This window comes from Natator depressus, chromosome 2 (genome assembly GCF_965152275.1).
Source record: "Natator depressus isolate rNatDep1 chromosome 2, rNatDep2.hap1, whole genome shotgun sequence".
NCBI lineage: Eukaryota > Metazoa > Chordata > Testudines > Cheloniidae > Natator > Natator depressus.
The window spans coordinates 222426109-222442930 of NC_134235.1; the positions used below are offsets into that span (position 1 = coordinate 222426109).

The 16822-nt window shown below is 39.8% G+C and overlaps 1 protein-coding gene across 2 annotated transcripts in view; it reads left to right on the forward strand.

Moving 5' to 3' along the window:
• Nucleotides 1-16822, forward strand: part of ABCB1 (ATP binding cassette subfamily B member 1) — a 65727-nt gene that overhangs the window by 36135 nt on the left and 12770 nt on the right. For both annotated transcript variants that reach the window (XM_074945983.1, XM_074945984.1), the window contains 6 exons: nt 1626-1730; nt 5125-5202; nt 7929-8012; nt 8942-9145; nt 12205-12305; nt 13361-13501. In XM_074945983.1, the coding sequence (XP_074802084.1) occupies nt 1626-1730; nt 5125-5202; nt 7929-8012; nt 8942-9145; nt 12205-12305; nt 13361-13501 (713 nt within the window). The remainder of the gene's footprint in view (nt 1-1625; nt 1731-5124; nt 5203-7928; nt 8013-8941; nt 9146-12204; nt 12306-13360; nt 13502-16822) is intronic.

Here is a 16822-nt window from a genome sequence, read left to right on the forward strand (position 1 = left end):
GGGTATATTGATTTATCCAGATTCTGCTCATGAAAGTCAAGAGCAGATAAGTGTTAATGCACATAAGGGTTATAGGCCTCCAAATATGACTATCTGAGAGTGTGGATTTGCTTTCTTTGAGTGAAATTCACTTAATCCATGTAAAGCCCGAGTAGTCAACTGCTTGTGCTGGCCATACGCTCTGGAATGAATTTCCTTCATCGTCCTCACAGTCACTGCTCTCATCCATTGTATGTCTGAATTCCAATCCACAAATACCAACCCCGTTTGCAATAACTTATACTTGTTTAGCCTATCCTAACTATCCTGGTGTTTTGCTTCCTTTTTGGGGGTATGTTCTTTATTTCTGAAAATAATTTATAATTCCTATTTAATTAATTTTAAAGCCAGTGATGCCTCCTGGAACTCATTTTTAAAAAACAAAACAAAAAAAACCCAATCCTGCTGACATATTCTATATTTTCTGGGATTTTTTAAAATTTCTTTGTATTTTTAATCCTAATAGCAGATGAATGAATTCTTATTCCTCACTGGATATTGTATTCCTCTTGGCTGACATCAGCTTGCTGCCCTAGCGATAACTGTCACAAAGGATTATGATTTCAAGTGAGGAATATGTAGTAGAAGCAGTTGAAATTCTGAGCAATATAGCATCTGCATACATCCATCTAAAGTAATTTTTTTTAAAATGAGAAAAATGCAAAAAATACATGCTAGATAAACAGAACTACATTTAAAAACTAGGTTCATAGTTTTCAATAAGGTACCTGTGGGGCTTGAAAGGATACTGCTAAGGTATTGTTCAAAATTTAACTCATTTTGTTAATTCGCTGTTGAGTTTAATAAATGCCTGGAAACTTAACATGGAAATCTATTTTATAAGAAGTTGTGTCTAAGCCACAAATGCATGTATGGTAAAATTCATCACTGTGCAAAGTGTCCAAACAAGGTTTATGCACCATTTAAGACCATTTTTAAAAATTATTTTGTCATTAATATAGAATAACTGAAAAAAATTCAAATTACACAGATGTTTATCCTTATGAAAATTATCTTAATAAATTCACATGTCCACACAAGTTTAATAAATTGTATTCATAAGTTTCCACATTTCTCCCCTACCAGCTTCACCTTTAAGCTATAAAGAATCAAGGTCTCAGTGACAAAAAAAAGAATATGAATGAGTTAAGTGGTGCACAAACCTTGTGCAGATGTCACTTTCACCTATTGTTTGTTAATGCAGGGCTTGCTCCTTTGTATTAAGTTGCTGATTGAGTGGTTATTTTGGAAAGTAGCAGTGAATAATTCATTTGGAAGAAATCTAAAGAATTAGATGAAATTTGCAAACATCTAGAAAAAAATCTTGGTCCAACATCAAATGTACTTGTTATCCCTTTAATCACATTTAATTGTACATGGGTATGCAGGGGCGTTGGAACATTTTTTTTTATAGTGGGGGGTGCTGAAAGCAGAAACCATGCATTTGGTTGTTCAAGTCAGGGGGTGCTGCCCCCAGTACCCCTAGTTCAAGCACTCTATGGGTATGTGTAAATACAGCAATGTAATATGGGAAGATTTGTACATAATTTAATTAAATAAAATGAACTTTGAATTCTCTCTAACAGGTTTTTGCAGAACCAGACAAGACCGTTCTAAGAAACAAGAGCAACTTGTATTCACTGCTATTTTTAGCAATTGGGATCATTTCTTTTGTTACTTTTTTTCTGCAGGTAGGCTTTATTATTTTGCCCTTAATATAACTGTTCACATTATTTCAGAAACTAGATCTAAAAATATTAAGCATTCAATGTATTTGAATCACATAACAAGAGAAAAATAAGTGATGGTACACTTCTAGTACCAAGTGGACTTAAAGTGCATGTGGAGGTTATATTGTGCACCTAGTATAAGACTATATAGAGGTAAATTCCTCAGATGTTAATCTAACAATATTGTAATGTACTTTTTTTCACCACAGGATGGTTCCCTCATTGTAATGAGTTAAACTCTTTTGGCCACATTTTCAAAAATAGTCTCTAAACTTCCATATGCAAAATTGTGCACACATACGTTTTCCCACCTGTCTGGACACTGCCATGTTCATGTACAAGTCAGGGGTGTGTGTGTGTGTGTGTGTGTGTGTGTGTGTGTACACCTGATTTGCACAAACCTCTTTATTCAGGTGCAACATAGACTTCAATTACGGATACCAGCTTTGTCAAATCACCTGTCCACTTCCACACATCCACCATTGCACCTTCTTCCAGGCTGAAACTTACACATGGAGTGCCTTTTCTAAAAGGATCTGCAGGGCCTCTACTCCCTTTTTTCAAATCCAACCTCAAGTCCCACTCTTCTGTGGCACCTGCAAGAAAGGAGAGGTTGAGGGGTGGCCTTTGTAAGAGGGTGCAGTTGGGCCCCACTGGCTTCTGCCCATGCTGCACCCACAAACTAGCCAGCGATCTCTGCATTGGTGCAATCAGCCATGCTCTTACAGTTTACTTTCCCACCACCTTCTAGCTACAGACAGCTTCGGTGTCACAGCCCCAGGAACTAATAACTCCTGCAGACAGCAGAGAGGCGCGCGCTCTCTTTAACTCCTCCCTTTCCTTCTCCCCCTTGCTTCTTTCCTGCCACCATTTATGTAGCTCCTGGCTAAGAAGGCCAGCGGCTGTTCCCCCTTTGCCAATCAGGCCTGAGCTTACTCAGCCAGCTCCAATTCCCCTTTCTTGATTGGAGCTGGTGTGACAGAGGCCTGGCTCAGGGCTCCTTAGCCAGCACCCTGTCATAGCCTTGCACAGATGAAATTAACTTTTCTCTATTAAAATGTATATAATGTTGTGAGCTGGCACCCCAGCATGTCAGTGCCCCCCTTTGGACAGACAGGGCACGGTGAAGAGTCTGCTCAGATCAGAAGGGTGGTCAGTCTCTCTTTCTCATCTGAGTCTTTATAGTCCTGTTCTGGAGGCAAGGACCTTAATTTCTGTCCCACTGAGCTTCCCTTTGTTTGGCAGGGAATATCTGGCCCTCACCCTCAAGGGGCCTGAAACTCCTTTGGCTCTTAAGTCTCCTTAAGGTATAGGTAGGGGAATCCAGGCCCACCCACTCCACTGGGTTCCGGTTCAGGGCCCTCATTCTGCCACAAGTCTTCCTCTGTGTCCTGAGCTTACTACCTCCTTGGTTCTTTAGGCTTCTACAGCCTGTGGCTCTGGTCATCCCTTCTCTGGGTCATTGTCACTCTGGGGCAGTGTCTCACCAGCTTAGTGATAGAACCCTCATTCTCTGACCTGCTGGTCCCTCTGCTTTTCAGCTTTTATTTTCCCAGCTGCTCTGAGGCTGCCAGTCAGCATCAGCTGGCAGTTCCTACATTAACCCCTTGGTTGCTAAGCCTGCCTGGGGTCGATGCATCCCATGACAAATGTATCTAAAAAATCTACATATTTCTCACCTGAAACTCTCACCATTCCTAAATTGTTTACATTCTTAGTCCCTGATCCATTAGTATGGATTGCAAAGGTGAACCTCTTTGCCCATCTTGAGCACTAATTGAAATCAATGGGGTTGTGTGCGGATTCAGGGGTCTCCCCAAAAAGAACAACTTGCATGAGGAGGGCCTTAGAGTCTAAACTTTTTGGGACAGGGACTCTCTCTCCCTTGATATTTGTACAGTGCCTAGCATAATAGGTCCCCAGTCCTGACTGGAGTATTTGACTGCAACCATGGTAGAAATTATATGGGTGTAAATTAAGAGATTTTGAAATTTGGCCCTTCATCAAGATTTTTTTTTTAAATAGAGAATGGGCTACATTTTCAAAACATGATACTAAAGTTTCACCTACAAAGTATCTGAACACATGTTAGCACGTGTATGTTTAGAAAACAGGTATATGCAAGCACAAGCAGGTATCTGGTGCAATTGCCCATTTTGTTTATAAAAATGTCTTTATATATGGATGCAGCATAGAGCCTGAGTCCTGAAAATTTAACTGTGTGTGTGTGTATATATGTATGTATGTATGTGTATATATAGTTTGACCTGCAATAGTTATCATTTTTATAAAGGTGGGGATGATGTTATAAATTAAACATATGAATGGTAGAAGTGTATTGTGATCTGGCACTCCCAAACAAGTGAGAAGAAATTAATACAAAGATGTATCTATTTCATAAGATGTTTATACAGTATGCATGCTAAGATGTACATTTAAATGTGTCCAGTTCTTTTTTTAAAGTTACATAATTGTGGTATTTTTTTTACTTCATTACTGTATAGTTTCCAACAATTAAAACTAGAAAAATAAATTTGTTCACTATAAAAGTGCCATAGTAATTTTTGCTTTATATCATATAGAGGAACTGATATATAATTGTGTCCAGGTTTTTTATACTGAAATACTATAAAATTTCTCAGCTGTAGAAATGTTTTCAGTAGATTCTGAGAACAAATATTTGCAGTAGATTTGTAGGGCTGTTTCTCGGCTGCAGTTGTAGAAAGTGTGGTGATAAGCAAAATTATGACAATAATGCTACTGACAATAGTTAATATCATGACAGAAAAAGTGGCAATAACCTCTGTCCCCATCATTTTCATTCTCATGGTCCCATTTATCACCTACTTCCTATAACATTACACTGATTCATGCTTGTGACTAAAAATAAGTTTAACTGATTACCAAGCACTGATGTTTTAGGGCTAGATGGCTTAAGTGACTTGAAAAGGAGCACTGAGAGTGAAATCCTGACTCCGCTGAAGTTGATGGGAACTTTGCCATTGACTTCAATGGACCAGGATTTCACCCTGAGCCTTTTACCTTGAAGTGACTGACCCATGGAGGTGTGATAAAAAATTGCTCCTTGAAGCACATTAGTGGAGCAATGTAGGAAAATGTGCCTTTGCTTTGCACTTTTTAAATTTAGAAATGAAGTTCAATCCCTGTGCTCTAAATCTGCTATCCCTCACAATTAGTAACTGTCTTTTAAAAGTTTTTTTAATTGTTTATAGCTAAAATATTGTGTCATCTATAAAATGTGTTTTTGCCTATGTAGATACAGATATTCGTGTGCTTATCTGATAACGTCAAAATAGTTGTAATTATGTAATAATCACTCTGTTTCTTCTCAAAGGGTTTCACGTTTGGCAAAGCTGGAGAGATCCTTACAATGAGGCTTCGATTCATGGCATTTAAAGCAATGCTTAGACAGGTAAGATTAATATGTGTTTAGCTTTCCAGAGTTTTATATATCCGTGTTTAGGTGTTTAAAATACCTTAAAGTTTCAAGTCATCCTATGACCTTGTCTACACAAACAACTGCACTGATTTATTTAAATTATTTTTAGAAACTGATTTAAATAATTAAGTGCAATCCCCTTGTGTGGACACTCAAATAAGTTTAAGAAAGACTTACACTGATTTTTAGCTCAAGTCATATGAGGCACTTTTGAACCAATTTAAGAGTGTCTGCACAAGGGGTCTGGCTTATTTAGTTAAATCAGAGCAGCTTTTGAGTGTTGACATGGCCTAACGGTATGACTCAGAGCTAGGGTGACCAGATAGTAACTGTGAAAAATCAGGACAAGAAGTGTGGGGTAGTAGGCACCTATATAAGACAAAGCCCCAAATATTGGGACTGTCCCTATTTTATAGGGACATTTGGTCACCCTACTCAGAGCATAATGTGCACTCTAGGAGCCTGATTCTGAAATTCAGACTCTTGTTCTAAGTATGAAGTTTTGCACCTCCAGATAAATGCATCTACATATTAGGATCCACAATTAATTATTGTCACAGATGATAAAATATACACATCTGACTGCACTCACAAAAGTAGAGACTGAGTCAAGGCCTTCTTAAAAGTCAGGCCCAATAAGTGGAGAAATCCTATGGAACTCCCATATTACAGAAGGTCATTGTATCAGTTCATAGAATAGCAGGAGGCCTAATGCCATCTGGAGATACTGGTGATAGCACGCTGAGCAGCAGGACTTTTTAAAAACGGAAAGCATGCACTCCCACTGTACCAGCCTCCAGTTGCTAGCCAATGAGCAGCAAGGAGAAGGACCCTGCCTATGCCCTTTATCTGCCATGCCAGCTCTTTTTGATTGTGTGGGTCTGCTCGTTTCACCCTTTGTATTCAGAAGGCACTGCCTGCAGCTTTCTGACAGCTTTGAACACAGATGTACTGGAGGTAAGGGATTCCCTGTAAGCTCTCCCTATTCTAATGCATCTGCTCAAAGGCAGCCAAAATTTGGACCTATATATAATTTTTTTTTTCTGTTGCTGCCACCTTCATCTGTTTTTTCTCATAGTTGCTTCCCTTTAAGCCCACCCCTTCCTCATCCCAGTCACTTCAGCAAGCTTTTTCCACAGCACCCCACGCATCTGAATGTGCAGTAAACTTCAAGGGCTATCTGGGACCGTATTAAATTGTAACTTGCGTAGGCAGTTTATTTTTATCTCTTTTTTTTAATTTAATTTAATTTTTTTAAAGCAAAAGCAATGTAAAGCTAATGTTTGTTCTATACAGGGTTATATACTTTTATATTTCCTGACTTTTTTGTTTAAAAGTTAAGCTTCTCACAGTAATTTTAGCTCATACACATTATTACTAGAGCTGAATGAATAATGATTTTTCTGGCCAAAACTGAGTTTTCATTCAGGTTGAACAAAACCTTTCATACATTGTTTCAAAATGACATTTCAAAATGAAATAGTTTGACATTTTCATTCCTCCCCCCCATTGTTTATTCATCTGAAACTATTCAACGAATTTGACTTGTATTAGTGAATAGTGTCCATCACCCTAAAAAAACCTGGTTACCGACCTGTATTGTAACTGTACTTTTTGGTGAATTTACTATTTGACTGAAAATTTTCTTCCAACTGTAATCATTACACAAATGGACCACATCTTGCAAATAGTGCAATCATATGACTACAGTTATGCATGTGCTTCAAGTGATTCAAGATCAGGAATTTGTTTTCAATTAATTAATATGTAATGTGGATGAAATGTTCCTGTGAAAATTTAACTTTTACATTTTCTGACTTTTCTGGTGTTTAAGTATCGCCTTAATCTTGCATTAGTATGTTTTTCCATTTAACTCAGGAGCGATCACCTTCAAAGTGCTTTAAAATCATTACCTAATTAATACCCTAAACACATTAACCCATATTGCTTCAGAGATATAAAAGAATATGATTGATTAGCCCTTTCTGCAGAATGTAGTAGGGTACTGTTTTCAAGTTTTGGTACAGGTGTTCTAATTTAATTTTCTAGCCCCGCGTAGACCTATTACAGATGTTCTCTGACACCACAAAGACTTGCCAGCAGCATTCAAAATTCAGAGACTTTTCAGGGCAGACTCATCTTGTGTTTTGTAGATGTCACAGCAGTTTATTATATGGTAAACCACCTAACAGACTTGTCTTAGCTACTTCAGAGAAGAAATGCCACATTAATCTGAGTTAATAATCTTTTTAATAGTCCTTACATTCAGTGAGACTGTCAATTTCAAACTATACTCATCAAGGTGGCAAATTTCATAACCTTAATTTTCTGTGTTGACCTGATTACCAAAAATAAATCATGCCCAATCCATTTACATAGATGATACCTGCTGAAATTGCAGTTAGCATGAGAAAACACAATGCTATTGTCAGTGTAAATTACTGGCATTTACAGCTTCAATTAATTTACTCATCTTGAGTTATAAAATATTTGCACTCTGACATGTTTATTACACAATCAGGGCTAAGAAACTGATTAAATCTAAAGAACAAAAACTCCATACACTCCTCTTATAATCCAAATTGAAATTAATGATCTTTTTGCAGCCCAAATTTTTCATTTTGTTTTATTTGCAGTTTATGGAAAGTAAACTATAGTTTTTCAGATCCTAGTAAACATGTTTTCATGTCATTTTGTAGGACATCAGCTGGTTTGATGACCCTAAAAACAGCACTGGGGCATTAACTACAAGACTTGCTAATGATGCCTCACAAGTGAAAGGAGTATGTAATATACTTTGTTTTGGCATTTTTCAAGTTTGGGTTGGCATATAGTAATGTTGCACTATGGATTTTTATTTGCTTCATGGCAATCCTAATTTGGTGACAACTAAAACTTATTTATTGAAAGGTTTTGGGTGTCACACCAATGTATTTTATAATGATAGATAACATGATATATATTTACAATATAATATTCTAGTAAACTATTAGTGCTTATAGTCTTATTACTGTCCTGTGCTGTTATCTCCCCTATGAATCCAATTAACCATGAATTTATTTATTCAATGAGTCTGTTTAAAGTTATCTATCTAATCTCATTGTGTGTGTGTGTGTGTGTGTGTAGCACCTATGACCATAGTATCTAAGGCTCCAATCCAACAAAACATTTAAGGTTGTGCTTGACTTTAAGGATTTTAGTAGTCAGTGTTTTCAGCGGAACTACTCACATGCTTAAAAGTTAAGCACATGTTTAAGTGTTTTGCTGTATTGGGATTTAAGTGATTGGAAAAAATGGTTAGTTCAAATTTCCTCTCCATCAGTTAGGCAATTGCATGTTCCTGGCAGATTTGAAGTTATAGTTGTAAATGCAAAAATATGAGATTTATAAACTCCCTGTTCCGCTTTTTTAGCGGAGTTTATAAATTACAGTTTAGAATCTGAAGTGATCATATGGAAACTGGAGAGAGAAATGGATCAGCAGCAGAAGACAACAGAAGAAGGCGATCTAGATGGTGGAGTGATCTTCCAAAGGATATGCAGAAACTCCAACTTTGGAGAAATGTAGAACTAGACTCGATAATACTTTGGGGAATAATCCTGGTTTCTAGAGATGGTCTAGTTCAAAAGTATTTTTCATGTCTAATTTCTATGTTGTTGCTTTATAAAAAATTATGGAATACAGTTGTTTTATTTGGGTATTGTTGTTCCAGGCTACAGGTGCCAGACTGGCTTTAATTACCCAAAACATAGCTAACCTTGGAACTGGAATTGTTATATCATTCGTCTATGGCTGGCAGCTGACCCTTTTGATTTTAGCCATTGTGCCAATCATTGCCATAGCAGGAATCATTCAAATGAAAATATTTTCTGGACATGCAAAAAAGGATAAAGAAGAACTGGAAGCTGCAGGAAAGGTGGGTTCCAGTGAAGTTCATCTCTCTTTTTATATTCTACTGTACAGTCATGTTTAACAGGGCTTAATAATGGATCAAGAATATATTCATTCTTAGGGAAATTGAACTCTGCATTGTTGTATTCTATTCTTTTTATATGTTGATGTATCTGCTAGATATGGAGCTGAAAACATCTACTATTGATATTATTTACATTGTGGTAACACCCAGAATATGCTAAGCTCTTAGGATCACATACCTCTTCTTTCTTTTCTTTATTTTTTGTGCTTCCCTTCTTTTCTAGCCTCTCTTGCTTTTTTGGTTTCATCTCTCTTCAGCTTGCCACACATCTCCCCTTTTTTCCATCTTACCTCTGTGTGAAACTGTATGTACATCTTCACCAAGCAAGAATATATGATAGTGACAGTGTAACTAATACTGCCCACCGGTTCCTCTTTTCATTCTGTCCTTTCCTGGGTGGAAAAGGAAAACAAAAATTGAAGAAAGGGTTTAAAGAAATATTTGAAAGGAAAAGTTGAAAGAGGTGGGAGTAACTTCATGCCAAAACTCCTTTAGGAACAGGGCAGCCACTGCATAAGCTAAAAGACACATCGATCTTAGCCAAGGCTGTAGCAGGCTCATCAATCTTTAGCTGGTCTAGCTGCCACCAGAGAGGCACAGAGTGCCACACCAAGCAGGCATGGGTTACATATTTTCCCCTAGCTGAGGAAGTGTGTCCCGAGCTTCAGAGACTTCCCAGTTGATATCCCGAATGAGCCACCACTTGCAATGCCACTCCACCGGCCACTCGACTCAAGATGTTTTGAGGTCCCACCTAACACATCTTTCAGTGATTTCAGCTCTCAGTGATTGCAGCTGCTCAGAGACACTGTCCCATAGCAGGTCTAATGCTTAGACCTGGTTTTCAGTGATTTCAGCTCTATTGATCTGCAACAAAAGACTCTAAATTGAGTCTTAATCAGCTCTGTCATTACACAATGGAGAAGGGGAGGGTCAAATGGTGTCCAGGACCCTTAAGCAGAGCCCACACCACAATGTACAAAAATCTGACCACACCCTCTCTCATCTCTACTAGATTTTGGCACCCCCAGCTTAGTAAGTGCAGTTCAGTTGAGGATGAACCCCTCAATCAGGGCATGCCAAGCACAGTTTTGCTGCCTTTGATTCACACAACAAGGATAACAAGCCTTTATTACCCCTGCACCCAATAACAAAGTGACTTGCAATCCAACACCCACCAAAAGTGGTCATTTGGGCAAAGCAGCTTTATCCTGCTGCTCACCTACACAGAGTAGATGAGTCCATGCAAACAAGGTCAGCTCCTAGAGTCCTCTTCCCCAGCTCATCACTAGATGTCAGGGGAGAGCTCATTCAGACCCTGCTTACAAATGCATAAACCAGAAAGAAAACTCAGAACTGAAGATGAGTTTACAGGGTTGGCACGTAGAAAAAAATAATATATTTTTACTTCTAAGCTGACCAAATTTGACCGGGAGTGTTTGAAAGATAAAGCCCCACTAATGCATTTTTTTAGAGTGACTTCTCAGAGAAGCCCTTCAAAGAGGTGCAAATTTCCAATAGGCCCCTTTGCATAGGATACTGATATTGGACTTGGCTGCCTAAATTTTGTTTTAGATATGAGCCTGTTGTGTAACACTTTCAGTTTCTAGCCCTTACTGTTAAACTATTTGTCACTACATATTCTTATGTCTAGTTGATCTAGGCAATTGTGCTTTTGTTTAGGGAAAAAGACTCCAATGATGGAATGTACCAGTTAAACTGTAGCTTTTATCGTCTATTGTCTTATCCAGCTGAAGGATGAAAGTGAAATACACTCATTTCAGTTATCTTTTGTTTACTGTAGGAGGCTTATGATATGAGCCCTGAAGTCTTCAGTGGGTTACTAAGCATTTGTCACTGAATGTGATGGGATGTGGTCATCCCATCTCAAAAAACATACATTGGAATTGGAAAAAGTACAGAAAAGGGCAACAAAAATTATTAGGAATATGGAACAGCTTCCATATGAGGAGACATTAATTAAACTGGAACTTTTCAGCTTGAAAAAGACTACTTGGGGGGGATATGATAGAGGTCTATAAAATCATGACTGGTGTGGAGAAAGTAAATAAGGAAGTGTTATTTACTCCTTCGCATAACACATGAACTAAGTGTCACCAAATGAAATTAATAGGCAGCAGGTTTAAAACAAACAAAAGGAAGTATTTCTTCACACAACCCACAGTCAGCCTGTGGAACTCTTTGCCAGAGGATGTTGTGAAGGCCAAGACTATAACAGGGTTCAAAAAAGAACTAGATAAGTTCATGGAGGATAGGTCCATCAATGGCTATTAGCCAGGATGGGTAGGGATGGTGTCCCTAGCCTCGGTTTGCCAGAAGCTGGGAATGGGCAACAGGGAATGCATCACTTGATGATTACCTGTTCTGTTCATTCCTTCTGAAGCACCTGGCATTGGCCACTGTCAGAAGACAGGAATAGATGGACCTTTGGTCTGACCCAGTATGGCCATTCTTATATTTCGACTTTTGATACAAGAAGTCGTGTTCATATTAAATTTCCCTTAATAAACTATAGATTCCTGGTGGGATTTTCAAAAGCATCTAGGGGACTAATCAGCCAAGTCCCCTTTCAATAGATGTTGGGTGCCTAAGTCCTTTAGCCACTTATGAAAATCCCACCCGGTTTTATTTATTAGCCTCCAGGGAAGATTTTCAGAGGCACAAAGTCAATAGGAGTTAGGTGCCAAACTGCCATTTGTGCCTTTGAAAATCTTCCCTAATTTTTTGAAAGTGAGTAGTAATAGTGGATATCCAATTTGGGACTCTTTCAACAAAGTTGATTTTTCAGAAAATTCTGAGCATCTACCTTCTGAAAACCAGGCTGTGTAGAAGTGAGCACTCATACTCACTGGTTACTATTGAGAATTTAATTCTGTGATTTTTATAGCATTTATCCCAAGCTCTTTTTACCAGGTCAGAATTAGAAATTGCAGTGTGATCTCATTTTTCTGTTAATGAGCATATGCTCTCTATTACAGATTGCTACTGAAGCCATAGAAAATATTCGAACTGTTGTTACTTTGACCCAGGAAAGAAAATTTGAATTTATGTATGGACAAAATTTGCAAGGACCATATAGGTAATAGATATAAACTTTTTTTAAAAAATCATACTTTTTGTTTTAGAATTGAATGTAAATTTTCACTAATAGACTAAAACAATTTATTCTCTGCTGGTGTATCACAAAATCTCCTATGTCAAACCTAGTTGACAATATACAATATATTTCGCTTCAAACAAACACAAGCAATCGTAACCATAGTTGTTTCTGTTCTTTGCTTTAAATGAGATTTTTCTTTTTACACCCTCTATGGTGGTATTGGTATTTGCTGTTGCAGTACCTGGTATGTCCTCATCGGTTTTACTTCTCTTGAAACTATGTTCTGGAAATTGAGCATTTCATTTAGCAATTCTTGCAATTAGGAGTCCTGTTTTTTGTGTGTATATGTGCACTTCTACATTGTATTCCTAGGCAAAACTCTTATTAAAGCCAGTGGAATTTTGCATTGGTAAGGACTGAAGGAGCAAGTTCCAAAATTGTATAGTAATTTCAATAGTAGATCACTGAGCAGTTAAGTTATTTCATCAGCCTTACAATACAGGCGATATAAAGCATCATATTATGTTTGACATAAAGGTTTGGTTGGTGCTCAAGGCAAAACAAAGAACAGTATATTGCTCTACTAGGATTAGTTTTGCTCCCTGCAGAATCAGGACTTGTTAATGATTTTCTTCGTGTGCTGCGAGGTTGTACAATTTCAAAAATATGTTTAATTAAAAGCCTTCAAACTGGTAATCATACCATGGATTGTAAAATAATTTTAACACAATAGCGTTCAGACTCTATAGGGTAGGACAACAATTGCTCCTGTCAGATGTGTTTGGGATCACAGCTATAGTGATTTCTTCCCCTACCCTCATCTTTTGATTGATATATTTTTTTTTTTTGCAGGCAGATGGGATCCTAAAACATACAAGAATTCTCTTTTTAGGGCCCAGTCCTGCAGGAGGTTGGGGAATGACCTCATCCCAAAGTAATGAAAGTGAAGGGCTCTCAGCATCTTCTCAGACATAAAAGTAAAATACAGTTAGTATTTATGTATATATTATGACACTACTCATTCTTTGTTACAGAAATTCTGTGAAGAAGGCACATATCTTTGGACTTAGTTTTGGCCTTACACAAGCAATTATGTATTTTACTTATGCTGGATGTTTTCGGTTTGGTGCCTATCTAGTGGGAAATGGATACATGGAGTTTAAAAGTGTGTTTTTGTAAGTGTCTTTTTGCAATTTCTTTTTGTCCATACAGGGGAAGGTGTTTATATATTGGGGGATAACCTTATGAAGGTAAAAGCAGGAGGACTAGAAGAATACATAGACCATTGTTCGTCTACATACTGACCTGCAGCACTGGCCTTCATCTTGAATTAGGATCGATAACTTGTGTTATCTTTCCAAGTTGCAATGCTCCTAGTAAACATGTCCACTGGGCCCTTCATTTAGTTATATATGGAACGCTGGTAGACATTGGTATAGCTCTCAATGTGCCTTGTCTCAAATGTTGTGTACTGGCTTTTAAGGAAGGACTAAATAGAAATAGTTGAGGGAGTATTTTGAAATTATGGCTAATACTTAACATGTTATAATTTTGGCTTCAGTAGTCAGCCTTTCTGATGTCAGTGAAGTGCCTACAGGCCCCAAATGAGATTGGAGCCCTATTGTGCTAGATGCTATACGTGGCTAGCTAGAGTCTCTATCAGAGTGTTTGTAGTCAAAAAATAGAAAAGACAAAAAAGGCATGTGAGGAAAGTATTATCAGTATCCCCATTTTACAGGTGGGGCACTGAGAGCTCATATGGTGTTGATTCTGCAAGTGCCTGCTCTTGGTTGCTGCAGTGCACACCTACATGCAAGATCAGGGTCTGAGTGACTTGGTGTGACAAGGTGGGACTCACCATGCTAGTGTCTCCTGCTGGTCATCTTGTGGATCAGCTCCACAAGTCAGTACACCAACTCTCAGTGGTGTCTCACCTGCTGTCACTTCTCCTCCTGGACCCGTATTGCTCCAAGGACCACAGCATCCTTTTCAGGTCACAGCCTTCTGACTGTGCCATACTCTGCACTCCCCCTTTCCAGGGGCCAGTTCTGCAATCCAACTGTCCAGCCACTTCCTCAGTGATCAGGGGCAGGGGAACCCAGGCTTGCCCACTACTCCAGGTCCTGGCCCAGGGACACTGTAGATGGCAGCCATGTGCTGCGTCCCCTCCAACCACTCAGTACATGTCCCTGGGCTACTTCCCCAGCACCGTCTTCACCCTTACCTCAGGCCTCTCCGTGCCAGTCTTAGCAGTCAGCCAGGAGCTCTCTCTCACTTCTCTGTCCAGGGTGCTAGCTTTCTTCCACCTGTAAAGCAGTCAGTTCTCTCTCCTTGAGCTCCAGGGAGCAACTGACCCTGCTATGCCCTACAGCTTTTCTTATATGGGCTGCCAGGTCCTGATTGACTGCCCCTCGCTCCATTAACCCCTTACAGGTCAGTGTTTGTGTGTGTGGGGGGGGAATGCTCCATCAGACACCCTCCCCCTTAAGACCAACTGCCTTGGGCAGGAGAATTACCTTCCTTGCTTTCCCCACAGCTGTGCCCATAGGACATGCCTCTCCTGCCTCAGATTTTCTACCAGGAGGAGCAACTTGCCATTCTGCTCCATGATGTCTCTGAATTTCCCTCTGCATTGTTTTGTGCTATCCGCAAGGCCTGTTCGGTGGCTTTCAGTTTCTCCCATAACACCTAGCCCTGGCTCTGCAGGCTCTCCCAGCACCACTTCTTCCAAGGTCTAAGTCCCTACTACAGCTTGTCCTGCTTAAGTGTGGGTTCCCTTGTCTGTCTGGGTCCTCTCCGTCCCAGTCATCTTATCCACCCTCTCCTTAGCACCTCCTGCTGGGCATGGGAGATTGCTCCCTGCCCAGTAATCACCACCACCACCTGATCTAGCCTGGTGTGACCCAGGGTGCCTAGGGAAGCCCTCCCTGGAAATGCCAAGGTCAGGACTGGCTGCAAAAGGGAGAGCAGATATTCCCAAGACTGGTGGGTAACACTGAAGTCAAACTGCCCAACCTGTCATCAGCTGTGCTTCTGATCCCCCACACTGGTTATCAAGAAGCAAAAAAAGAAATCGCACAGCCCCCTTTATTGCATTCCAGTTCTCTGGCTTCCAATCAGCACCTAGGACCAGTACAGTGAGAAGTTATTTAAACAACTTTGCTCACATACACAAAATGTTCTTCTGACCCCAGAGGGTTAGCTGTTACCGGGTCACTATGGGTTTGGATCTTACCCAAAATACCATGCTGCCAGCCAATCCTTTAGTGTCTAAAACTAAAGGTTTATTGAAAAAAGCAAGAACAAGAAGAGAGGTTAAATGGTAAAAGTCACATACATACAAAGACTTCAAAGTCCATCAGGTTCCTAGCAGTACTGGTGAGTTTGCTGGCTTGAAAGTCCCTCTGGAATACATCCACAGCTTGGATGGGTCATTCAGTCCTTGTTCAGAGCTTCGTTTATAGAAAGGTTACTCCAGAGCTAATAAGCAAGAATGAAGACAAGAAGCAGGACTGAAGACAAAATGGAGAAGATGCAGCTGCCTTTTATAGTCCTTGCCATACAGCTTGGTTTCCTTTGGTCCAAACACAAGCTGCCCAGCACATGGCCTGGAAGCCTTAGTGTTCTGTCCATAGGTATGCCCCTGCATGCCTTGCTGAGTCATAGGATGTATCCCTTGCTTTCTGTCAATAGGTCAATTGTATAGCTGATGACCCTTGATGGGCTGTCAAGCAGGCAAAGCAGTGCTAATGCCAATCTGCCTGGGTGTGTCACAGCACAAGTTTGGAACTACAGACATACCATACATATAATTTACAATACAAGGGTGATACAAACTCAAATGAGATTATCATACCTGGCAAATTATAATATTTTTGTAGATACTTTACATGGCATATCTGGCATAACCCATTGCAATTTTACAATATTACAATTACAATATATTCATAATATCCTAAAGTCTCCTGCAAATTCCATACAGTGTCACACCTGGTTCCCAGGCATCCCTTTTCTATCCTGCCTTCTCCTAAAGGGGTAATACCGTCTTATATGGCCCTCTCATGGCACCAATAAGAAATTCTTTGCTTCCCTTTGGTCAGAGGCCTCCCATGGTCCTTCCATTGCTCAGGCCCTTCCCCTGGGCTAGCCTTGACCCTACCACTCAGGTCTGGGCACTCCCTCTGCAGGTACCTCTGTTGCCCACAGGTCCAACATGCCCATCCCCTCCCTGTTCACTTCAAAGGTGGGACTCTCCTGGGTTGTTGTCTCTTTCCCACTCTCTGCATAAGGCTTCTCTCTCCCATCCCAATAGGAGCAATTTCTCTTAAAGTGTCCCCTCCACTCACAAGTGTAAGACTGTTCTGTTCAGGCTTCTGACCTCCTGACCTGGAGCCTCGCTTCTTGCCCCAGGCCCTCTGGAGGATCTTGAGCAAATAACGCTGCTCTTCCAGGCATTCCTGCAAGTGTCTCTGTGCCTTCCACTGTTGCTGGTTCTC